At 38.6% G+C, this 25,005-nt stretch overlaps 1 protein-coding gene across 3 annotated transcripts in view; it reads left to right on the forward strand.

Moving 5' to 3' along the window:
* LOC150077842 (NPC intracellular cholesterol transporter 1-like) overlaps positions 1-25,005 on the forward strand; it is a 671,091-nt gene that overhangs the window by 294,720 nt on the left and 351,366 nt on the right. For all 3 annotated transcript variants that reach the window (XM_090384813.1, XM_090384814.1, XM_090384816.1), the window contains one exon: positions 8,529-8,711. In XM_090384813.1, the coding sequence (XP_090240939.1) occupies positions 8,529-8,711 (183 nt within the window). The remainder of the gene's footprint in view (positions 1-8,528; positions 8,712-25,005) is intronic.

Raw genomic sequence — 25,005 nt, forward strand, 5'->3', positions numbered from 1 at the left:
TGTTTTCTGCAGCAGCATGTTCGAGAGGCAACCAGAGAAAGTAATACTCTTGATCTGGTTATCAGCAATGATCATTCGTGTATTAAGAATTTGCAGATAAAGGAACCACTAGGTGGCAGTAATCAGAGTGTACTGATGTCGGATTTACTTAAAGATATAATTACCATCAGGGGTAAAGGAAAGGGTTTTTGCTTCCGTAAAGGTGAGTACAGTGGTCTCAGACAGTTTTTAAATTCTGTACAGTGCGATCAATTGACAACGTTACCAGCAGTAAATTCTAAGTGGGAAGCATTCAAGGAATTAATTGTGGAAGCTATTAAAAGTTTCATACCTATTAAGAAATATTGTTCAAGGTTTAGGCCTAAATGGTTATCAAATGAACTAATGAGACTCATGACAGAGAAGAAAAATGCATGGATGCATATAAATTATCAAGCGACTCAGAAGCCTATGGCAGATATATAAGCTGGTCTGTAATCAGGTCACAAAGGAGGTTAGGCAGGCAAAGGCAGATTACGAGAAATCTTTGCAAAGGATTCTAAGAAAAACAGCAAGGATTTCTTTACTTTTATAAACTCTAAAAGGAAGGGGATGAATCACATTGGTCCACTTGATATCGATGGTTCGACTGTTGATGATCCTGCTCAGATAGCAAACAAACTGAATGATTATTTTGCATCTACATTCACACACGACGAGTTATTAAGGTTTGAAAATGGCAGAAGGTTATCAGATTGTAGCAGGGTGCTTAATGATTTTGTAATAACTGAGAGCAAAGTGGAGAAGAAATTGTTGAAGTTAAACATAAGAAAGGCACCTGGGGTGGATGGGGTTTAATATAACTGGATAGATATCCAGTTATATTAAAGGAGGCAGCAAAGGAAGTAAGCAAACCCTTAGCCCTAATTATGAGAGCATCCTTGGACTCAGGGGAGGTCCCCATGGACTGGAGATGTGTAAATGTATCCCCAATTCACAAAGGGGGTTTGAAGGGTGACACGAGTAATTACAGACCAGTTAGTTTAACTTCTGTTCCGGGTAAAATAATGGAGTCACTGGTTAAAGATGGATTGCAGGATCATCTAGACAAGACTGCAGCAATAATTCAGACACAGCATGGGTTTGTTAAGGGAAAGTCTTGTCTGACACAAATTGATAGGATATTATGATGTGGTTACAAAGGAACTGGATGCAAAAAATAATTCTGATATCATATATTTGGATTTCAGGAAAGCTTTTGACACTGTTGCGCATGAAAGACTATTGTACAAATTAAAGCAGAATGGTATTAAGGGTAAGTTGCTACAATGGATAAAAGGATGGTTGAGTGGGAGAAGACAGAGGGTGGTAATCAATGGGTGCTGCTCTTCGTGGACCTAATGTTATTAGTGGAGTCCCACAGGGTTCGGTGCTGGGTCACTGTTTTGTATATTTATCAGTGATATTGATGAAGGTATATCAGGCTTAGTGTCGAAGTTTGCAGATGATACAAAGGTTGGCAGGGTTGTTAATGACAGTAATGGCAGTGTGCTACTCCAACGGGAAATTTGGGCAGATAGGCTAAGAAGCGGCAACTGAAGTTTAACCTTGACAAATGCAAAGTACTGCATATGGGTAGAAGTAACCTCAGAGAAACGTACCAACTGTGTGGTACTACATTTAAGGTGGTAGAAAATGAAAAACACCTGGGAGTAATTGTGCAGTCAGATATGAAGTTTTCTGAGCAATGCAGACAGGCTGCCAGGGCTGGTCATGGGGTTTTGTCAATGATATATAGGAATTTTGCTAGCAGGGAAAAGAAGGTGATTGTCCCTCTGTATAAGGCAATGGTCACGCCACGCCTTGAGTACTGCGTACAGGTCTGGAGGCCTCATTTTAGGAAGGATGTAGATTTGCTTTAGTGTGTACAGAGAAGGGCAACAAGATTGTTGAGAGGAATGAATGGATCCTCTTACCAAGAGGCTTAAATTCTGCAAATTGCAGTGGCTGGTGACTAGGCACCTGTGCGGTGATCTGATTAAGGTGTATAAGGCCTTGAATGGGTTAAGCATGATGAATTCTGATTGGATCCTTCCACTTGTTCAAATTATGAACCTAAGGGGGTATAAATTCAAATTATGAAAAGAAAGATGTAGAATAGATGTGTGGGAATTTGCCTTTAGCCAGCGGGTGATTAATTGCTGGAACAAACTTCCATCTCTTGTTGTGGAAGTTTTTAGGTTAAATAAATTTGAGGAACTGGACAGGCATTTGGAAGGGAATGGTGTGTGTGTGTGTGTGTGTGTGTGTGTGTGTGTGTGTGTGTGTGTGTGTGTGTTTTTTTTTGGCTGATGCTGCATAAGCTCACATTTGCTTTCTTGCATCACATGCCACTACTACTACTTAATAATCATCTTTACTGTTATCTTTTCTCTGCCCCAACAAATTGCCCCAGCGGCAATGCTGGGGTATAAAGATTCTTATTGATTAGCAAGTGCCAATTGTGTGGATCACAAGTGTCTTGTGACTATTTCCTTATACTTGAAACTGAAAGTTTCCGTTGCTGCTCATACCTCCAAGTGGTCCGGGTGGGTAGGTAAGGGGTGAATCCCCTTGCCTAGCTAAGGTGAGCAAAGAGAGGAAGGGAAGAGGCTCTTGTTGCTGTTCTAGTTAAAATCAGGAGGGGGTGCATTTTTCCTCTCCTGAGTGTTGTGGAGCATTTTCGTGCCCTTTATATAGTTGCAGGCACAGCATTTCCGTGCCCTTTGGACTCTTATTTTGATCGCACCGTTTTGCTTCAAATTTTAGTCCGTGCATAACTAGAACGGCCTTCGGGAGCACTGCCCGTTTGACTTGGGTAGTGTTGTTTTTAACATCTGGAGTTCAGAGCGTTTTTAATAATTCCATTTTGGCTTATTTGATTATAGCTCCTAACTACCTGACATACTGATTGTATATATGTAGATAGTTAACTATTCACTATTTTTGGTGTATAATTTTAAGTGTAAATAGAATTTTTAGAAATATAATGTCTTCATCTTCCGAGGAATTAATTTCCGAGGAGGAATTAATGTTAGCAACAACTGACGTGACAGAAGACGAAATGGAAGAGATTGCACATGGTGTACTTTTGCAAGCTCAAGAGCTGACTGAGATTGAAATCTTTACAGATAAGACCTTGATAGGACCACCAGTAGCAACGAGATCTACTTCATTGCCAGGTCCTTCAAATGAGTCTGAGTCTACAAAGAAAAGGAAGTTAAGGAAGAGAAATTCGGACGTACATATAGATAATGTTTCTGCTGGTAATCTAAGTTAGAAAGGTAAAAGGAGAAAGAAAAAAGATGATGTGGTACAGGAGAAGATAGAAATGAAAGGGTTTGAGAACATTTATGAGACAAGACAAAAGTTGAATGAATTTATGTGGGACCCTGTAAGTAAAATCCCGATGGCTTCACTTAGGAGAATATTGGACTTCTGGGACGTATTAGATCGAAAAGCACATGAAGTACAAACGGAAAATTTGTTATTAAAGGATAGGTTACGGAGAAGTGAAAGAAGAGTTGGTGTAGAGTATTCTGATGTAGTGAAAAAGAAGTCTATGGAAGACACGGGTGCTCTGAAAGTTTTGATTATAAAAGCTAATGCAGAACGGTATAAAACGAGTGAGCAAGTTAAAGAAGAGGTGCTAAAGGAAGTCCGACCTATGTTGGCCAACTTAAAGGTTCGTAGTATAAGAACAGTTTGGGACAGGGGTGTTATAGTTGAAACAGACTAATGAAGACCTGGTGAAGATTAAATCTTGTGCAAGGATCAAAGAAATAGGGTTGAAATAAGAGGTCCCAAGGTCTATAAATCCTAAAATCGTGGTTTATGACGTGGAGGAGGATTTAGCTCAAGAAGAATTTGTTCAGCAATTGTGGTCAAAGAATTTCAAGGAACATGGTCTTACACAAAGAAAAATAAAAGATAGTGTGGAAGTGCTTACTATTAATCGGAATAAGGTGACTAAAATGAATAACTGGATTGTGCAAGTAGCACCAGAGTTATGGAAAATGTGTTTTAAACAAAGACTATATCTAAGGTGGACTTCATGCAAATTTAAAGAAATATTTACTGTTACACAGTGTTATAGATGTTTGAATTTTGGCCATATTGCTAAGTATTGCAAAAGGGAGGTGGTATGTGGTCATTGTGCTGGGTCACATTTATATAAAGATTGTGGGAACAGAGTAGAAGAGCCTAAATGTTGCAATTGTGTTAAGCGTGGTGTTGAGGCTGATCATGCGGCGACGAGTAGAGGTTGTCAGGAGTATATAAAAGCTTTGGAGATTCATAAAAAGAAAATAAATTATGGATAAAAGCTTAAAACTTATACAATTGAATGCTCAGAAAGCTAAGGCGTTGCCTTAGAAGTAAATAAATATATGGAAGAGCGAGGAGTTGACATCGCACTTCTGCAGGAGCCTTATACATTAAGAGACCAAGGATAGGATATCCAAAGTCATATAGAGTTGTACAAGCTGGAGAAGGTTCTTCGGTTGCCATTGTAATAAGAAACCAAGAATTAACTGTTACTAAAGTAGTAAGTTTTTGTGATAAGGATATTGTATGTTGTGAAGTAATAGGTAACTTTGGCAGATGTTATTTGGTATACTTGTACTGTTCACCAAGTGGGAATATTGAAGAGGCTGTAAATTATTTAGAGCGCGTATACAGCGTATTGGGCTCTTGTGGGGTTGTGGTGTCGGCAGATACAAATGCAAACTCTCCATTGTGGGGTAGTGAGGGAACTGATGATAGAGGGATGTCTAGAGGATTTCCTTGCTACCTCTGGTATGGGAGTTGTTAATGTTATGGGACATATTCCTACTTATTGGTCGGTGCATGGTCAGTCTTACATAGATGTGACAATTGCAACTCAATGTATAATGAGGCAGATTAGGAATTGGAATGTTAAAAAATAATACCAGTAGTGATCACAATACCATCTCCTTTGAAATAAGCTATGGTGGTCAAAACAGATTGTTAATAGACACTGGTAGATTTAAAACTAAAGATGTTATGTGGTCTAGCTTTGAGCGAGAATATAAATTGAAAATGAATGGTGTTGACTGGAATAATAAAAGTGCAGAAGAATGTGTTAGTTTAGTGACTTCCATAACTATTAGTGCATGTGTAAAAACAATGAAGAAAAGATTCAAAGTTAGTAGATCGGTGTTTTGGCGGTCAGCAGAGTTGGCGGGAAAAAGGAAGAATATGTTCAGAAGAAGAAGAGATCTTCAAAGAGTAAGAAGAACAGGCAATAGTCACTTGTGCAATGTTTATAAAGATGTCTTCAAACAGGTGCGTTCTGATTACGTCAGGTTGTTGAATAAGTCTAAGAGAGAAAGTTGGAGAAAGTATGTCAGGGAGTGGGGATCTAAGGATCCATGGAGTTCAATTTTTAAACTAATTACTAACAAAAAGGACACACAGGATATTATGATTACTCCAATTGATAATAGAAATATTGTGACATGGGAAGATTCCAATAAGCAGGATTCTTGATGATCTCTTTCCGGTAGACGCTGGAGGACTGGGGCAGGATCAGAAACAAATGCTTGATGATAATAATAATTATAAATCTAATGAAATTGAAAATAGTTTTACTATGGTAGAAATTAGTGAAGCCATAGGCTGTGCAAAGGATGGCAGGTCGCTGGGCCTTGATAAAATTGAAGTTTTTGTCATGAAAAAAGCATTTGAGATATTGCCGAATGTTTATATGGAAATGTTTAATAAGTGTTTGACAGAAGGTATCTTCCCATCCAGTTGGAAGAAAGCTGAAATTAAATTGTTGGTCAGAAGTACAGACAGATTATTGAGTGAAACCGGAGGGTATCGCCCTATTGTGCTCTTATCGGTTTTGGCGAAAACGTATGAAAGGTTATTGATTAACCGCTTGATGATTAGATATCAAGATAAAAATATGTCCTCAGAAAACCAGTACGGTTTTAAAAAAGATAACTCTACTGAGGACGCTATTTATAAGTTAGTCCAGACTGTTGAGAGTTGCGATGAAAGGTATGCCCTCGTGATTTTTATAGATTTTAAAGGAGCTTTCGATAGACTGTGGTGGGAAGGTATCATAAGTCGTATATGTAAAACAGAATGTTCTGAGACGTTATTTAGATGTTTTAAGAGTTATTTTTATGATAGAGAGATTGTAGTAAGGAATAAGTATGGTGAGATTATAAGAAAAGTTTACAGGGGTTGTCCACAGGGTTTGGTGATCGGTCCCTTTGCGTGGAATATGGTATTGGATGAATATTTAGATTTAAATGAAGAAAAAATAGAAAAGATAGCGTATGCGGATGATCTTGTCCTGATTGTCCATGGTAATGCCAGATCAGTATTAGAAAATCAGGCTAAAGACGCTTTGGAGCGATTAACAATTTGGGCCAATAAAAATAAGTTAGAAATTTCTAAGAGTAAAACTGTTCAGATGCTCTTGAAGGGAAAACTAAGCATGAATCGATCTCCCACAGTGAGGCTTCAGGGTTGGACTGTTCGATATGTAAGACAAACAAAATATTTGGGTATAAGAATACAAGAACAAATGGGGTTTGTCGAACATGTAAAGTATATAAAGCAAAAAATCATAACTTTGTATGCCAAGCTCAAGAGAGTTATTAGGAACGACTGGGGAATCAAAGGATGCTCTATTAATTTATTGTATGATTGTGTATTTGTCCCTATAGTTACCTATGCCTCGGGAGCTTGGGTACATAAGGTTCAAAATAAAGTTATGATAAAGTACTTAACACAAGCACAAAGATTTGCATTGTTAAGCATAACAAGAGCATGTCGAACGGTCTCCTCTGAGGCCTTACAGGTGCTTTCTGGTAAGATCCCAGTCCACTATATGGTATTGTTGTATGGGTTGGTCTACTACACAAAGAGAAATATTAGGAGAACGTTGTTTGAAATTCAATCATGTCCTGAGGAAAGGATATATCAAAGAGCTGATATTAAAAATGAAAAGAAGAGAATTCTAGATATGATTTATCTTCAGTGGCAAGAACAATGGCAAAGTAGTGTGAAAGGTAGACCAACCTATATGTTTTTTTCCAAGAGTAGATTCAATTAATAGGAGTAACAAGAATTGGTTACAATTTGGTTTGAATGCCACATACTTAATTACTGGACATGGATTAGCATTAAGATTGCACCAGTTGGGACTTCGAGATAGTGGTTTATGTGTGTGTGGAACCTTAGAGACATCTGAACATGTTATGTTTGAATGTCCAAATTATAGTGACTTTAGAAATGATTAGAAATTTCAGTTGGTGTATTTGGGAGAGATGATCTATGGGTCCTGTTTGGAGATAAACGATTATTTACATATTTTAACAAATGTGTTGATGCGGTGTTTAAAAGAAGGTATAGATTGTTGGATAGTAGTGGCCTGCCTCCACGAGGAAGGGATGGAAACTCTCGTCATTAGGATTGGCGGATAAAATGCAAAGTCAATTCTTCTGACGGGAGACTAAGTGGCCGTTAAAATTGTGAGTCTGTTTATTAAATTTTGCGTTATTTATTGCGTTTAAATACTAAAAGGACTTCTAAATTAAAGTACAAAAAACCCATGAGGAATAAATCCACGGATGAGCTACGGCTCGGGAAGTGGTTCCTATGGAGGCTGAAATGGAATGCCCCAACAAATTATTAACTACAGGATAACAATATATCGAATGTTATCCTGTAGAGATACAGAGGTCATAATCCCACTGTATAAAGCAATTGTAAGGCTACATTTGGAATATTGTGTTTGAGCATTTAGGCTTTATCTGAAAAAAGATCTTGAGCTTCTTGAAAGGGTCCAAAGAAGGGTAACTCGAATGGTGAGATTGGCAGGACAATTGTATGAGGAAAGGCTCAGATTATGTAATTAGCTTTGCAACCAGGCACCTCAGAGGTGACCTGATTGATGTTTATAATGCTCTGTGGATTAGTAAAATGAATGAAGGTGGAATTTTCACTGTTATAAAGAATTCCAGAACTAGGGATCATAAATACAAAATTACAGAGATTGTCATTTAGATTAGATTGTAGAAAGTTTTTGTTTGGCCAGCATGTTGTTGATTGCCGGAACAAGTGGCCCTCGCAGGTAGTTGAGACTGACAGTCTGAATAAATTCAAAGGTCAACTGGATAGTTACTCGTGTGAGGAGGGAAGCATATAATTTGTATCCCCCCCACACTGTAGTAAAAGCTTGTGGCTTTCTTGCACTATATGGCAAATGATATTATTATTAAAAATATATTGTATTGACTACAATATATTTATACATTTACAATATTATTATAAATGTCCAACACTACAATGTGTTATAAATATGTTGTAGTGCTATATTGTATAATATACTGTAATATATTATAAATATATTGTAGCTTTGGAGCATATTTGAAAAATAATAATTTTGGAATAAAAATGTTAACCTTATTAGAATGCTTGTTCTTATACTTTTAATGTTGTGTATTTGTTATTTATTTTTTTCTTACTAGGTGGATTCCAAATTAACACTTGGACTAGTTGGTGTTCTCATTGTGCTAGTTTCTATAGCATCATCTCTTGGAGTATTTTGCTTTGCTGGTGTGCCTGCCACTCTCATTATTGTTCAAGTACTTCCTTTCTTAGTGCTTGCTGTTGGAGTGGATAATATTTTCATATTGGTACAAGCATTTCAGGTAATTTTATATTTTGAGATCATCTATTTCTTTATTTCTTATTCTTTTATACTAGGGTAAATTAAAAATAAACAAACTTGGGTATAAAACTAATAGCCCATGACAGAAGACACTTCTCAATACATCATAATTGCTATATCGTTTGACAGGTCCACGTGTATCCTGCCACTTGCTTGCACTTAGTTTTATATAGTTGAAGCATGTCAGCTCTGCTTTCCAGTTTCAACGTTAGTGAAAAACTCAATATAATCAGATTTATATAGTTTTATATAGTTGAAGCATATCAGCTCTGCTTTCCAGTTTCAACGTTAGTGAAAAACTCAATATAATCAGATTTTTAGAATATTAGCATAATATGGAGAACCTTTTCTTGGTAAAACAAAGGTGTATGAATGGGTGGAAAGGTTTAGCAGTGGCAAAACTGATGAAACTTCCTCCACTTATTTTGTATATCTTTCTTTGATTAATACACTGTTTTCTACATTGTGCTAACAGATTTTCTGTAAATCAGGGAGGGTTTTGCCCTGTTAAGTACAAAAATCAGATAACAGAACATTATTCACTAATGGTACAACTGGAAAGTATAGCTAACACTTTTCAATTTCACCATTAGTGAATTATGCCCAACTACTTTCTGGTTTCTTGTTCTGTTTGTTTTATACAGCTGAGGTGATTTCACCTGAACTGTATAACTGATATCGATGGCCCATTTGATATCAACAGTTCAACTGTTGATCCTGCTCAGATAGCTGACAAATTGAATGAGTATTTTGCAACTACATTCAGACATGAGGACTTCAGGGAAGTGGAGGACAGAAGCTTATTAAACTCTAACAGGGAACTTAATGATTTTGTAATAACTGGAGCAAAGTGGAGGAGAAATTGTCGAAGTTAAACATAATAAAGGCACCTGGGGTGGATGAGATCTATCCAGTTATATTAAAAGAGGTGGCAGAGGAAATAAGCAAACCCTTAGCAATAATTATGAGAGCATCCTTGGACTTGGGGGAAATCCCCATGGACTGGAGGTGTGCAAATGTATCCCCAATTCACAAAGGGGAATCAAAAGGTGCCACAAGTAATTACAGACCTGTTAGGTTAACTTCTGTTCCGGGGAAAATAATAAAGTCACTGGTTAAAGAAGCATTGCAGGATCATCTAGACAAGACTAGTAATAATTCAGACAAAGTGTGGGTTTGTTAAGGGAAAGTTTTGTTGACAAATTTCGTTGGATACTATGATGTGTTTACAAAGGAACTGTATGCAAAACAATTTTGATATCATATACTTGGATTTCAGGAAAGCTTTTGATACTGTTGCACATAGACTACTGTACAAATTGTAGTAGTATGGATTAAGGCCAAGTTGCCTACAATGGATAAAAGGGTGGTTGAGTGGGAGAAGATGGAGTGGTAATCAATGGACACTACTCTTCACGGACTAATGTTATTAGTGAAGTCTCGGAGGGTTCGATGTTTGAAGGTATATCAGGCTTGATGTCCAAGTATGTAGTGATACAAAGATTGAGATTGACAGGGTTGTTAATGACAGTAATGGCAGTGTACTACTGCAACAGGATCTAGAAGTGTTGGGCAGATGGGCTGAGAGGTAGCAACTGAAGTTTAACATTGACAAATGCAAAGTACTGCATATGGGTAGAAGTAATCCCAGAGAAACATAACTGTGTGGTACTACACTTAGGGTAGTAGAAAATGAAAAAGATCTGGGAGTAATTGTGCAGTGAGATATGAAGTTTTCTGAGCAATGCAGAGAGGCTGCCAGATCAGGTCATGGAGCATTGTCAATGATATACAGAAATTTTGCTAGTAGTTAAAAGGTGATTATTCCTTTGTATAAGGCAATGGTCAGGTCATGCGTTAAGTTCTGTGTACAAGTCTCCAGGCCTCATTTTAGGAAGGATGTAGAGTTGCCTCAGCGAGTACAGAGAAGGGCAACGATTGAGGGGAATGTAGGGGGTCCTCTTTCCAACAATGGCTTAAGTTCTGCAAATTGTTAATGACAGTAATGGCAGTGTACTACTGCAACAGGATCTAGAAGAGTTGGGCACATGGGCTGAGAGGTAGCAACTGAAGTTTAACATTGACAGGTAGGAGACTGGTGGAATTACTTAACAAGTACAGGTCACTGATGAAAAAAAAGCCGTGAATTAGGGTTGAATTTGAAAGTGTCTGCAATTCTGCCCAGACACGATAGGAGGGAGTATATGATGAGAGCCCTGTCGATCAATTAGGCCCTGGAAAGATTGTGCAGGGCTCAAGGGGTAGAATTTATTTCAGCCTGGTCTGTACTTGTTAACAGGAGAGACTGCTTTTACAGGGATGGGATACACTTAAATAGAAAGGGTGCAAGAATGTTTGCTGATGCTATCGAGGCAGTGTTAGGTGGGTCGGAAAACTGCTAGATTGGGGGGGGGGATACAAGGACTAATAGATTAACAGTAGCCACTGGCAGAAGAGAAAGGGATTCTTGCATTGCTTCTATTGGAATGAGCAGCAGCCTGGAAAATAAGATGCAGGATATTTCAGCGACTGCTGGGAATCATGGGGGTACATGTAAACACATGGGTTGTGTTAGGGTGGCTAAGAGGAAGAGCAGGTTCATGTATACTTGTGTGTACACCAATGCTAGGAGTTTAGTAAATAAATTTGATGAATTTGAGGTATTGCTCAAAACATCCAAGGCAGATATTGTTGGGATTTCAGAGACGTGGTGTCACACAGATATAAGGAATGCAGAACTGGAATTTGGGGAGTACAATGTCTACAGAAAGGATAGACAGGATAAGAAGGGAGGAGGGGTTATGCTATTAGTTAAGAAATACATAAAATCCAAGGAAGTGAAGCCAGTCGACATCTCTGGACAGTGCAGTGTTGAGTCAGTTTGGTGTGACATAAGCATTGGGAGATCAAAATTGAGAGTAGGAGTGTGCTATAGGCCTGATGAGTATAATAAGAAACTGTACAGGGAAATAGAGTGGGCCAGTAAATCAGAGTCTTATAATGGGAGATTTTAATTTCCCAGATATTGACTGGAATTTGGGGGCTGGTTACTCACACACTAGCAGGGCTTTTGTGGATTTATTGGCATGTTCAGGAGGCAACTAGAGGGAGTAATACTGTTCATTTGATTATCAGCAGTGATTCTTCATGCATTAAGAATCTGCAGATAAATGAACCACTAGGTGGCAGCGATCACAGTGTGCTGAAGTGGGATTTACTCAAAGAGGTAACTACCATTAGGGGTAAAGGGAAGGGTTATTGCTTCCGTAAAGGCGACTACGATGGACTGAGACAGTATTTAAATTCTATACAGTGGGACCAACTGATGATGTTATCAACAGCAAATTCAAAATGGGAAGCATTCAAAGAACTTATCTTGGAAGCTACTAGGCTTTACATACCAACTAAGAAATATTGTTCAAGGTTTAGGCCAAAATGGATGTCAGATGAACTAATGAGGCATATGGCAGAGAAGAAAAATGCATGGGATACTTACAAATTAACACATGACACAGAAGCCTATGATAGATACAAGTTGATATGCAACCAAGTTACAAAGGAGGTTAGGCAGGCGAAGGCAGATTACGAGAAATTCTTGGCAAGGGATGCAAAGAAAAACAGCAAAGAGTTCTTTACTTATGTAAACTCTAGAAGGAAGGGGATGAATCAGATTGGTCCACTTGATATTGATGGGTCAACTGTTGATGATCCTGCTCAGGTAGCTAACAAACTAAATGAATATTTTGCATCGACATTCACACATGAGGAGTTATTTAGCGAGGGGAAAGGCAGAGGTGTATTCAACTCTAGCAGTAAGCTAGAGAATCTTGTAATAACTGAGAGTAAAGTGGAGGAGAAATTGTTGAAGATAAACACAAGAAAGGCACCTGGGGTGGATGGGATGTATCCAGTTATATTAAAGGAGGCAGCAAAGGAAGTAAGCAAACCCTTAGCCATAATTATGAGAGCTTCCTTGGATTCAGGGGAGGTACCCATGGACTGGAGATGCGCAAATGTGACCCCAATTCACAAGGGAGGATCAAAGGCTGACACAAGTAATTATAGACCTGTGAGTTTAACTTCTGTTCCCGGAAAATTAATGGAGGCACTGGTTAAAGAAGCACTGCAGGATCATCTAGACAAGACTTCAGTTATAGCTGTGACACAGCATGGTTTTGTTAAGGGGAAGTCTTGCCTGACCAATTTGATTGGATACTATGATGCAGTCACAAAAGAACTGGATGCAGGGAATAACTTTGATATTATATACTTGGATCTTAGAAAGGCTTTTGATACTGTTGCGCATGGAAGACTGCTGCACAAATTGGAACAGTGTGGCATTGGAGGCAAATTGCTGCTATGGATAAAGGGGTGGTTGAGGGGGAGAAGACAGAGTGGTAATCAATGGACACTGCTCATCGTGGACTAATGTTATTAGTGGAGTCCCTCAGGGTTCAGTATTGGGTCCTTTATTGTTTTCTGTATTTATAAATGTTATTGATGATGGTATATCAAGCTTAATGTCCAAGTTTGCAGACGATACGAAGGTTGGCAGGTTGTCAAGGACACTACTGACACTATGCTGCTGCAACAAGATCTGGAAAGGTTGAGCAGATGGGCTGATAGGTGGCAAATGAAGTTTAACAATGACAAATGTAAAGTACTACATATGGGAAACAGCAACCCCAGAGCAACGTATCAACTCTGTGGTACTACACTGACAGTGGTAGAGAATGAAAGGGACTTGGGGGTGGTTGTGCAGACAGACATGAAGTTCTCTGAGCAGTGCAGACGGGCTGCAAGAGTAGCTCATGGTGTATTGTCAATGATATATAGGAATTTTTCTAGCAGGGATAAGGAGGTGATTATTCCCTTGTATGAGGCAATGGTCAGGCCACACCTAGAGTACTGTATACGGGCCTGGAGGCCTCATTTCAAGAAGGATGTAGAGCTGCTGGAACGAGTACAGAGAAGGTCAACAAGATTAGTGAATGGAACAAAGGGGTGCTCTTACGAAGAAAGGCTTAAGTTTTGCGAATTACAGTGTCTGGAGACTAGGCACCAGCGAGGTGATCTGATAGAGGTGTACAAATCTTGAATGGTTTGAGCATGCTCAATGCTGATGGGATTCTTCCTCTTGCTCAGAATAATCACCTGAGAGGGCATAAATTCAAATTAAGGAAAGACAGATCTAGGATAGATGTGCGGAAATTTGCCTTTAGCCAGTGGGTGGTTGGTAGGTGGAACAGACTTCCATCCCTTGTCGTGGAAGTTGATAGCTTAAATAAGTTTAAGGCTCAGCTGGACAGGTATTTCGAATGAACAGAGGGGTGAAGTGGAAGTGGTTATTTTTTATTTATTTATTTTACTTTTATTTTTTTTTTTGGCTGTTACTGCATAAGCTTGCTTTCTTGCATCAGATGCCTCTACTAATGCTAATACTAATTGCAGCATCTGGAGACAAGGCACCTATGAGATGATCTGATTGAGGTGTATATGGCCTTGAATTGGTTGAGCAGGCTCAAATCTGATGGAATCCTTCTGCTTGCTCAGATTACAAATCTGAGGGGGGCATAGATTCAAATTGGGAAAAGACAGTTGTAGAATAGATATGTGGAAATTTCTGTTTAGCCAGCAGGTAGTTCGTTGCTGGAACAAACTGCCGACTGTCATTGTGGAAGTTGATAGCTTAAAGAAATTCAAGAAGGAACTGGACAAATTTTTAGAGGGAATAGATGTGTGAAATTGTTTTTTTTATTTTAGCTAATGCTAAATAACGGGTGTTCAGCTAGATGACCTTTGGGAGCTGCAATAGTGGAAGGTATATTGGAAATAGCTATATAATGTGTATGTACATCTCTGTAAGCCAATGGCACCATCTATCATGTGTAGAATCTCTGTGATAAAACGCTTTAGAGGTATATGTGGTTCGATCAGTTTTTTGCAGTGCACAAGTTAATTTGTGTGAACATTATTAGTTTCTCTTTAAGTGAGACTCTTTAGAAGTTATGCTGTCTGGAAACGTAAATATGAAGATGAGAATAGGAGATTTAAGGCAGTGTGGGAAGAGGAGTTTGTTTTTGTGGAGAGAAACGGTAATCCAACGTGTCTTTTGTGTCAAGTAACATTGTCACAATTCAAGGCCAGTAATGTTAAGCCCTATTACGAAATGAATCCCAGTTCTTTCACCCAATAATTTCCTGCTGGTTCCTGTTAAGCGAACTAAAATATTGTCTTTAAAAGAAAAATGTAATAGTCAAACCAAGGTTATGTCAATCTTTATTAAAGAGGCAGATGTAACAACAGAGGCTGGATTTAATTTGGCCTTCAATATCACTCAGGCAAAGTGTCCCTACATGAAAGGAGAGTTCATTAAGGAAAATATTGGTCAAGTAATTTCAGTTTAGACCCAGAAAATAGAAAACTGCACAAAATAATTGAACCACTAACTGTCTTCTGACATAGTGGAAAGACTAATTTTTGTAATGAGTGCTGACATTATAAATAACTTTCAGCATGATTTAAAGAATTTCTGGGCACTGAGTCTGGACCTGGACAAATATACTGACATTGAAGATAAACCACAACTAGTCATATTTGTTCATTTTGTAGCATATAATCAAGATGTGAAAGGAGAACTGTTAGATCTGATTGGTTTGATGGATATGACTCTAGTTTCAGATGTAAAAGGAGCTTTTGATCTGGTGCTTGGCAAAGCTTCTGTACCGATTAAGAAGATAGTCAATGTTGCAACTGACGGTGCCCCAGCTATGAGAGGCGTCAATAAAGGGCTTATGGGACTTTTAACTGCTGATGCATTTTTAGCCGATTTTATTCCTGTCCATTACATTATTCATAGGGAAACACTTAGCAGCTAAATATTTTAAATGTAAACATGTTATGGAGGTAGTTCTGGAAATGAACTGTATATGCTCAAGCACTGGAACACATTGACAGTTCAAAGCCTTCATGGAAGAAATAGACTATGATCAGCTTCCAGATGATGTATCAGGGTTCTTTTTTAGTAAGGTGGCTCTTGTTAAGCAATGTTCTAACAAAGTTCTTTCACTTGATGGAGCCAATCAAACAATTTGTCAAAGAAAAAGGGAAATCTTTCCCTCAACTTGAGGATGCCCAGTGGTTTATAGATATGGCATTTTTCACAGACGTTGTTCAGCATTTACAATCATTAATTTATCTCTGCAAGGACAAGGAAAACTTATTTTTGATCTAGAACAGAGTGTTCATCTTCCACAACAAACTGACACTTCTTAGAGAAGAACCTGGTTTCTAAGACCTTCACTCATTTCACATGTTTGAGTAAAACTGCATACTCTACCTGGATTTGAAATAATAATTAGAGATTATGCATACGTTACACGGACTAGCAGAAGAAATTAATGATAGATTTTGTGATTTAAGAGCACTTAACCGTAATTTGCATCTTTGGAAAATCCTGTTCTGGTTGACATTATGAAGAATGGCTGTCCCGTCTCACCTCCAATTGCTAGAGATACAGTAGCTGTAGGGTTGGGGAGCTACTGGAGCTCCAAGAGGATGAAGGATTGAAACAACTAAGAGGAAGTGGCTGCTCGACTATTGAGTTTTGAAAAGCAGGTTCCAGAACAAAAATATCCTAAAACAAAAGTGTGTGCAGAAATGAATCTATTTTCGGTATGACATATTCTCGAGTCTTTGAATTCAACACTTAAATTTATTAAAAAATAAGTATCAATCTATTTTGACTGAGCATTTAAATGAGCTTGTACATACTGTTCTAACAAGTCATCAACCAAACTTTCAGCAGCTATCTGCTAAGATGGGACAACACTTGTAACGCATCGACAAGCAAACCTAATATGTAAAGTATTTGTCTGTCAAAATTAGTATTTTGAGAAATTTGTGCATTTTTTTTTTTTTTTTTTTTTTGGAAAAAAAAAAATCTTTTAAGAAGAATATACTTACTTAAAAAACAGTTATTATTAGTGTTATATATAAAATTTTGATATAAATAAAATCAAAATCTATCCACATGAGAGCCACACCACAGGCCTGCACAAGCCACATGCAGCTCGTGAGCTGTGTTACAGCTTGCTTTCTTGCATTACATGCCTCTACTACTACTGAGTGCAGACAACTGGTGGCAAATGTTTGGACTTGTATAACAACATAGTAAGTATGATGAAATTGGAGAGTATTCTGACCTGGAGTGCTAGTTTTACTCACAAATTGTCTTTGCTTTTTGATGTATTCTTGTAATTTATTCCTTTCTGTTTTTCACTTTTCTGATACCTCTGAGTAAATGCATTAGCATTAGTAGAGGCATATGATGCAAGAAAGCAAGCTTATTCAGCATCAACCAGAAAAAAAAAAAAAAACACCCCACTCCCATTTCACCCCTCCGTTCGTTCGAAATACCTGTCCAGTTGAGCCTTAAATTTGTTTAGGCTATCAACTTCAACAAGTGATGGAAGTCGGTTCCACCAACCAACCACCCACCCGCTGGCCAAAGGCAAATTTCTGCACATCTATCCGACATCCGTCCTTCCTCAATTTGAATTTATGCCCTCTGAGGTGATTATTCTGAGCAAGATGAAGAATTCCATTGCCATTGAGCATGCTCAAACCATTCAAAGCCTTATACACCTCTATCAGATCACCTCGCCGGTGCCTAGTCTCCAGACTCTGTAATTTGCAAAACTTAAGCCTTTCTTCGTAAGAGCAACCCTTTGTTCCATTCACTAATCTTGTTGCCCTTCTCTGTACCCGTTCCAGCAGCTGTTGCCCTTCTCTGTACCCGTTCAATCACCTCCTTATCCCTGCTAGAAAAATTCCTATATATCATTGACAAGACACCATGAGCTACTCTTGCAGCTCGTCTGCACTGCTCAGAGAACTTCATATCTGCCTGCACAATTACCCCCAGGTCCTTTTCATTCTCCACCACTGTCAGTGTAGTACCGCAGAGTTGATACGTTGCTCTGTGGTTACTGTTTCCCATATGTAGTACTTAACATTTGTCAATGTTAAACTTCATTTGCCACCTCTCAGCCCATCTGCTCAACCTTTCCAGATCCTGTTGCAGCAGCATAGTGTCAGTAGTGTCCTTAACAACCCTGCCAACCTTTGTATCATCTACAAACTTGGACATTAAACTTGATATACCATCATCAATATCATTCATAAACACCGAAAACAACAACAACGGACCCAACACTGAACCCTGAGGAACTCCACTAATAACATTAGTCCATGTTGAGCAGTGTCCATTGATTACCACTCTGTCTTCTTCCACTCAGCCATCCCCTTATCCATAGCAGCAATTTGCCTCCAATGCCACACTGCTCCAATTGTGCAGCAGTCTTCCATGTGCAACAGTATCAAAAGCCTTTCTAAGATCCAAATATATAATATCAAAGTTATTCCCTGCATCCAGTTCTTTTGTGACTACATCATAGTATCCAATCAAATTGGTCAGGCAAGACCTGCCCTTAACAAAACCATGCTGCGTCTGAGCTATAACTGAATTCTTGTCTAGATGATCCTGCAGTGCTTCTTTAACCAGTGCCTCCATTAATTTACCAGGAACAGAAGTTAAACTAACAGGTCTATAATAACTTGTGTCAGCCTTTGATCCTCCTTTGTGAATTGGGGTTACATTTGCACATCTCCAGTCTATGGGTACCTCCCCTGAGTCCAAAGAAGCTCTCATAATTATGGCTAGGGGTTTTCTTACTTCCTTTGCTGCCTCCTTTAATATAACTGGATAGATCCCATCCACCCCGGGTGCCTTTTTTATGTTTATCCTCAACAATCTCTCCACTTTCCTCTCAGCTATTACAAAATCATCTAGCTCACTGCCAATGTTTACCTACGTCATTCTCCTTCCTGAATAACTCCTCATGCATGAATGTAGATGCAAAATAGTCGTTTAGATTGTTAGCCACCTGAGCAGGATCCTCAACTGTTGAACCATCAACATCCAGTGGACCAATCTGATTCATCCCTTTCCTTCTTGAGTTTAAATAGGTAAAGAACTCTTTTCTGTGTTTCTTTGCATCCTTTGCCAAGGATTTTTCGTAGTCTGCCTTTGCCTGCCTAATCTCCTTTGTGACTTGGTTACAGACCAACTTATATCTATCATAGGCTTCCATGTCACCCATTAATTTGTATGTATTCCATGCATTTTTCTTCGCTGCCACATGTCTCATTAGTTCATCTGACAACCATTTTAGGCCTAAACCCTGAACAATATTTCTTAGTTGGTATGTAAAGTCTGGTAGCTTCCAAGATTAGTTCCTTGAATGCTTCCCATTTTGAGTTTGCTGTTGGTAACATCATCAGTTGGTCCCACTGTATAGAATTTAAATACTGTCTCAGACCATCATAGTCGCCTTTACGAAAACAAAAACCCTTCCCTTTACCTCTCTGATGGTAGTTACCTCCTTGAGTAAATCCCACTTCAACACACTGTGATCACTTCCACCTAGTGGTTCATTTATCTGCAGATTCTTAATGCATGAAGAATCACTACTGATAATCAGATCAAGAGCATTGCTCCCTCTTGTTGCCGCACGAACATGCTGATGTAGTAAACAATCATCCAATAAATCCACAAAAGCCTTGCTAGTGTGTGAGTGACCAACCCACAAATTCCAGTCAATATCTGGGAAATTAAAATCCCCCATTATAAGACTCTCTGATTTACTGGCCCACTCTATTTCCCTGTACAATATCTTATTATACTCATCAGAGTCATTAGGCCTATAGCACACTCCTACTCTCAATTTTGATTTCCCTATGCTTATGTCACACCAAACTGACTCGACACTGCTCTGTCCATCGATGTCGACTGGCTTCACTTCCTTGGATTTTATGTGTTTCTTAACTAATAGCATAACCCCTCCTCCCCTCCTGTCCTGTCTATCTTTTCTATACACATTGTATTCCCCAAATTCCAGTTCCGCATTCCTTATATCTGTGTGACACCACGTCTCTGATATCCCAACAATATCTGCCTTTGATGTTTTGAGCAATACCTCAAATTCATCAAATTTATTTACCAAACTCCTAGCATTGGTGCACACGCAGGTGTACATGCACCTGTTTCTTTTCCTAGCTACCCTAACACAACCTATGTGTTTATTTGTACCGCAATGACTCCCAGCAGTCTCTGAAATATCCTGCATCTTGTTTTTCAGGCTTCTGCTCATTTCAATAGAAGCAGTGCAAGAATCACTTACACCTCTGCCAGTGGCTACTGTTAATTTATTAGTCCTTGTATCCCCGCCGACTAGCAGTTTTCCGACCCTCCTAACATTGCCTTGACAGCATCAGCAAAAATTCTTGCACCCTTTCTATTTAAGTGTATCCCATCCCTGTAGAAGCAAACTCTCCTGTTAACAAGTACAGTCCAGGCTGAAAAAAATTCTACCCCTTGAGCCTTGCACAGTCCCTCCAGGACCGAATTGATCGACAAGGCTCTCATCATATACTCCCTCCTATCGTGTCTGGGCAGAATTGCAGACACTTTCAAATTCAACCCTAATTCACGGCTTTTTTTCAACAGTGACCTGTACTTGCTAAGTAATTCCGCCGGTCTCCTACTCTTAATATCATTAGTACCAACGTGTACAACTATATCAACTTTTGTGCCCTTAAAAGATGATATCCGCTCTACGTCATCAACCTTTGCCCCTGGCAGACATACCCTGGTCCTATTCCACCTATCCTTTTTACAAAGCATGTTCCCCGTTTCCCTGACAATAGAGTCACCAACAACTACTAGTTCTGTGGGACCAGCGCATTCTGCCTAGGGGGCTGCCTCTGTGTTGCCTGATGACCAAATGCAAGCTCTGGCGTTGATGTAGGCGGCTGAGAGCTTGATGGGCCCCTCAATTTATTTCCTTCGAGGGCATCCACCCTGTCCTTCAAGGTCTCATAAAGGCCCATAACAACGCTGAGTTGTCGCCTGATTTCCTTGCACTCCTTACATCGTGCACACACAAAGACATCCCCCTTGGCAGTATCATGTCCCGTACCCGACTGCTCTGCAAACATCAAGCAAACAGTGCATTTTAAAAGATTGTGATTCAGAGGGCAACTGCCCCCCTCGGTTCTCCCCTGAGCCACAGCACTCCCATTAGCTTGAGCCTTTTGCTTTGCTGCTCTGGTCTGAGTCATGATTCCGATTTAATTCAATAAAATTTCAATTTCAGAACAAAATTAAATCCTTAAGTTATATCCCAAAACAGTTATAACGCTATATTTATTTTTTCGGTGTCGAGTGTGTTCTACGAGTTCCCTTTATACAACTTCCGTATCACGTGTACCACTATAGTTATGTATTAATTATTTGTTATGGTTAAGTCGTTATATATATATATATATATATATATTATGCACTATACTACACTAAGCTTATGCTATTGTGTAAAAATGGCGGGAATTCACGAACGGTCCTTCTGTGGACTCGTAAGAATTGATTAGCTTCTAAATCTCGCTATCTCAATTTAGAATAAACTAAGGATCCTGACTAGGTCTATAATCTACTTATAGAAGATAATTTGATATAATAATTATTTAATAAATCGACTAAATTTGGTTAAAAAAAAAAAAACCTCTCTTTCAATTTGTAACACGTGGATTTGATACCGTTACCGATACTAAGTAATACCTACAAAATCTCTGTCTAAGTTAAACTTTAAACTAAATATCGTAACTAGGAATATAAAGCTACTCTAGAAAATAAGTTAATATGCCAATTTAAGCTAATAAATCAGAAAATAAATCAGGAAAAACTTCTCTGTTCCAAGAGCGTCAAAGAGGTTCGACCGCACAGGCTACACTCGTTCCCAAAATAATGTAATATTAGTAATATTGGAAATAAATTTTGTTTATCTTCTAGAATGGCCTTGTATGGTCAGAGGAGTTTACAAGATAAAAGGCACAAGAATATTACCGTATTTTGTGGCATAATGTAGATTTGAGTTATAGTTTTAGCTATAGTTTTATTGGTTCTTCTCAATTTCAGCACTAACCTTTATTAAACTTGAATTAGAGAGGAAGGGGTTGTTTTGAGTAATTATAAGTCACTCATACCATGATGCAGTTTATTAATTGCTGCTAGTAATGCAGCCAACTCTTCAGTTCTTAAGATGAAAATCCTGAAAGGGAGAAAAGCCTTTCCAAATAGATAAAGATAACCTAGAGAAAAATTAGAAAACTAGAGAAAAATTAACAAGTTTTAAATTGTTGCCCTGGTTAAAGCAGTTGAAAGTTTAAAGAGCTGCAGATTACAATAATAACATCTTTTCATTGATGCTTGCTCATTCATTTTGTCATTGGTTAGCTTACTGCATCAGTAGCAGAATAGTGTGATTCAGTTAACTTGTGAAGGATCATTGAATTTCACAACAAGTTGCTGTGTAAGACATGTGGAGTGAATTTCAATAATTTCAATGGAAGTCCCATTTATTTAAATAGTCATCTTCACAAAAAAAAAAAAAATAATAAATAAAATAAAAATAATTAATAATAGTCATACATGTGATATTATTATGGAAGATATATTTAATACTAGAATTCTCAAATTTCACATCGATGTACCAAACTATTGCCATTCGGTGGGCCATTGATGCCACACTTTAGCATGATCAAGCGATTCTCTGAGTGCTTTATGTAGCCTTTTCTTGAAGTTAGTCTTTTTCAGTTTTAAAAGTGTTTATGTTCATGTTAATTAATAGTAAACTTAGTCTTCAGAGTTATAAGTTTCAGAAAGAAAACTACCTTTTTTTCCCCCTCTTAACTAACACACAAACTTTTATAACTCAGTCAGTCTAGCAACACTATCCTGCCTCCTGGTAATGAGGCCAGAAACCTGGGAGAAATCCACTCTCCCAGGACTTGAAAGGAGCAAAGATGGATAATAAAATGTTTCTATCTTTGAGCCATCAAGCTCAAGACCTGAAATAACAGACAGTGTAAAATGACCTTTCTCAACCCAAGAGGTTAAAAACAGCCCTTGAAGAGGAGATACCAGCCTTTCTCAATTTTGCACTGTCAGATCAGTCTCTGAATAAATTATCTCTCTTCCTTTTGCAGAAATGTGTTGTCTACTGTAGGTTCACTGAAAACAGTAAGGAGATGCCAGTCAAGCAGTCTCCTAATAAAACCACTCAATTCTAACATTCTGTAAAGCTGACCACCTTTTGGTGAAAACCCAATGAAAGTTTTTCTCCATGCCACTCTAAACTCCTCAATGGGAATAACAGAATAGGATTTATTAACTCTATCAGAGGAGGAAATTGTCCAAGAGCTATATGAACAAGTCATCTAAGCAAGGAGAATAATGACTTGAGCAAATGGTAGTCTTGTTCTGACAAGTAATATTATCCCCACTTTTATCTCTCCAAACTTGCCAACCTCTTTTAAAAGAGGCCATCTCCACTGCCACGTCCAACTTTACATCCCAAATCCCATTCGATGCTACAAGTGCCAAAAACATATGTTAAGGTGAGGCAGTATGTCCTAATTGTGGATCCAAGGAGCACAACCAATCTGATTGCACTGTTACAATTCCTCATTGCCTGAATTGTGAGGCAACCACCATGTTCTTCAAAACATGCGAACTCTGGAAACAAGGGAAAAATAATCCAGAAATATAATGTAGAAGTCGTGTACTGAAATGTGAGAGGGCAAATAATGAAAAATGGAGTCAGAGTATGTATGCCACAAATGCTCAATGTTTTCACTCAGTAGGTATTCAAATGGATATCACTTCCTCTGGACATATCAGTAATTGAGCATGTTCCTTGCATTCTAATTCCAAGCAGTGCCCTTTGCAACAAACAACTGAACAAGACACTAATACCTCAATTACCATTCTGGCCAATGTTCTTCCAAAGACAACAAAATAAAAAGTCACCCAGTGGTTCTTTTATCTGCAAATTCTTAATGCATGAATAATCACTGCTGATAATCAGATCAAGAGTATTACTCCCTCTGGTTGCCCCTTGAACATGTTGTTGTAGAAAACAGTCATCCTATAAATCAAGTTTTGCTAGTGTGCGAGTGACCAACCTACAATTTCCAGTCGATATCTGGAAAATTAAAATCCCCCATTGTAAGGCATTCTGATTTAATGGCCACTCTTATTTCTCTGCGAATTGCTCTTATACTCATCAGATTCATTAGGCCTATAACACACACCTACTCATTTTCCCTTTCCCAGTGCGTATGTCATACCGAACTGATTCAACTTGCATTGTCCACCAATGTCAATTGGATGCACTTCCTTATATTTTATGCATTTCTTAACTAATAGCATAATCTCTCCTCCCTTCCTGTTCTGTCTATCCTTTCTGTACACATTGTACTCCCCAAATTCCACTTCTGCACTGCTTATATCTGTGTGACACCATGTCTCTGATATCTCAACAATATCTGCGTTTGATGTCTTCACCAGAACTTCGAACTCATCAATTTTATTAACTATACTACTAGCATTGGTGTACATGCAAGTATACATGCACCTGTTTTTACTCTTAGTTACCCTAACACAGCCCATGTATTTACTAGTTCCACCATAATGACTCTCAGCAGTCCTGAAAATCTCCAGCACCTTGCTTTCTAGGCTGCTGCTCATTCTAATAGAAGCCGTGCAAGAATCACTTTTGCCTATGCCTATGCCACTGTTAACCTTTTAGTCTGTGTATCCCCCCCCCAAGCTAGCAGTTTTCCGGCCAACCTAACACTGCCTTGATAGCATGTGCAAATATTCTTGCATGCTTTCTATTTAAGCATACCTAATCTCTGTAGAAGCAGTCTCTCCTGTTGACAAGCACAGACCACGTGAAAAAAAAAATCCTTCCCCACAAGCTTTGCACAATCTCTCCAGGGCCGAATTGATTGACAAGGCTCTCATCATATGCTCCCTGTTGTCTGGGCAGAATTGCAGACACTTTTATATTCTTTAACCTGAAACGTTTTTTCAATGTTGACCTGTACTTGTTGAGTAAATCTGTAGATCTCTTACTCATAAAGTCATTAGTTCCAATGTGTAGAACAATCTCACCTTTTGTGCTCTTAAAAGATTATATCTGCTCTACAATGTCCTCACTTTTGTCCCTGACAGACATACCCTGGTCCTGTTCCACCTATCCCTCTTGCATAGTATATTCCCAGTCTCCCTGACAATAGTCACCAACAACAACTAGTTCATGTGGGACCAGTGCATTCTGCGTTGGAGATTGCCTCTGTGCTGCCTGATGCAC

Source organism: Mastigoproctus giganteus, chromosome 11 (assembly GCF_048544385.1).
Source record: "Mastigoproctus giganteus isolate SK-2022 chromosome 11, ASM4854438v1, whole genome shotgun sequence".
NCBI lineage: Eukaryota > Metazoa > Arthropoda > Arachnida > Uropygi > Thelyphonidae > Mastigoproctus > Mastigoproctus giganteus.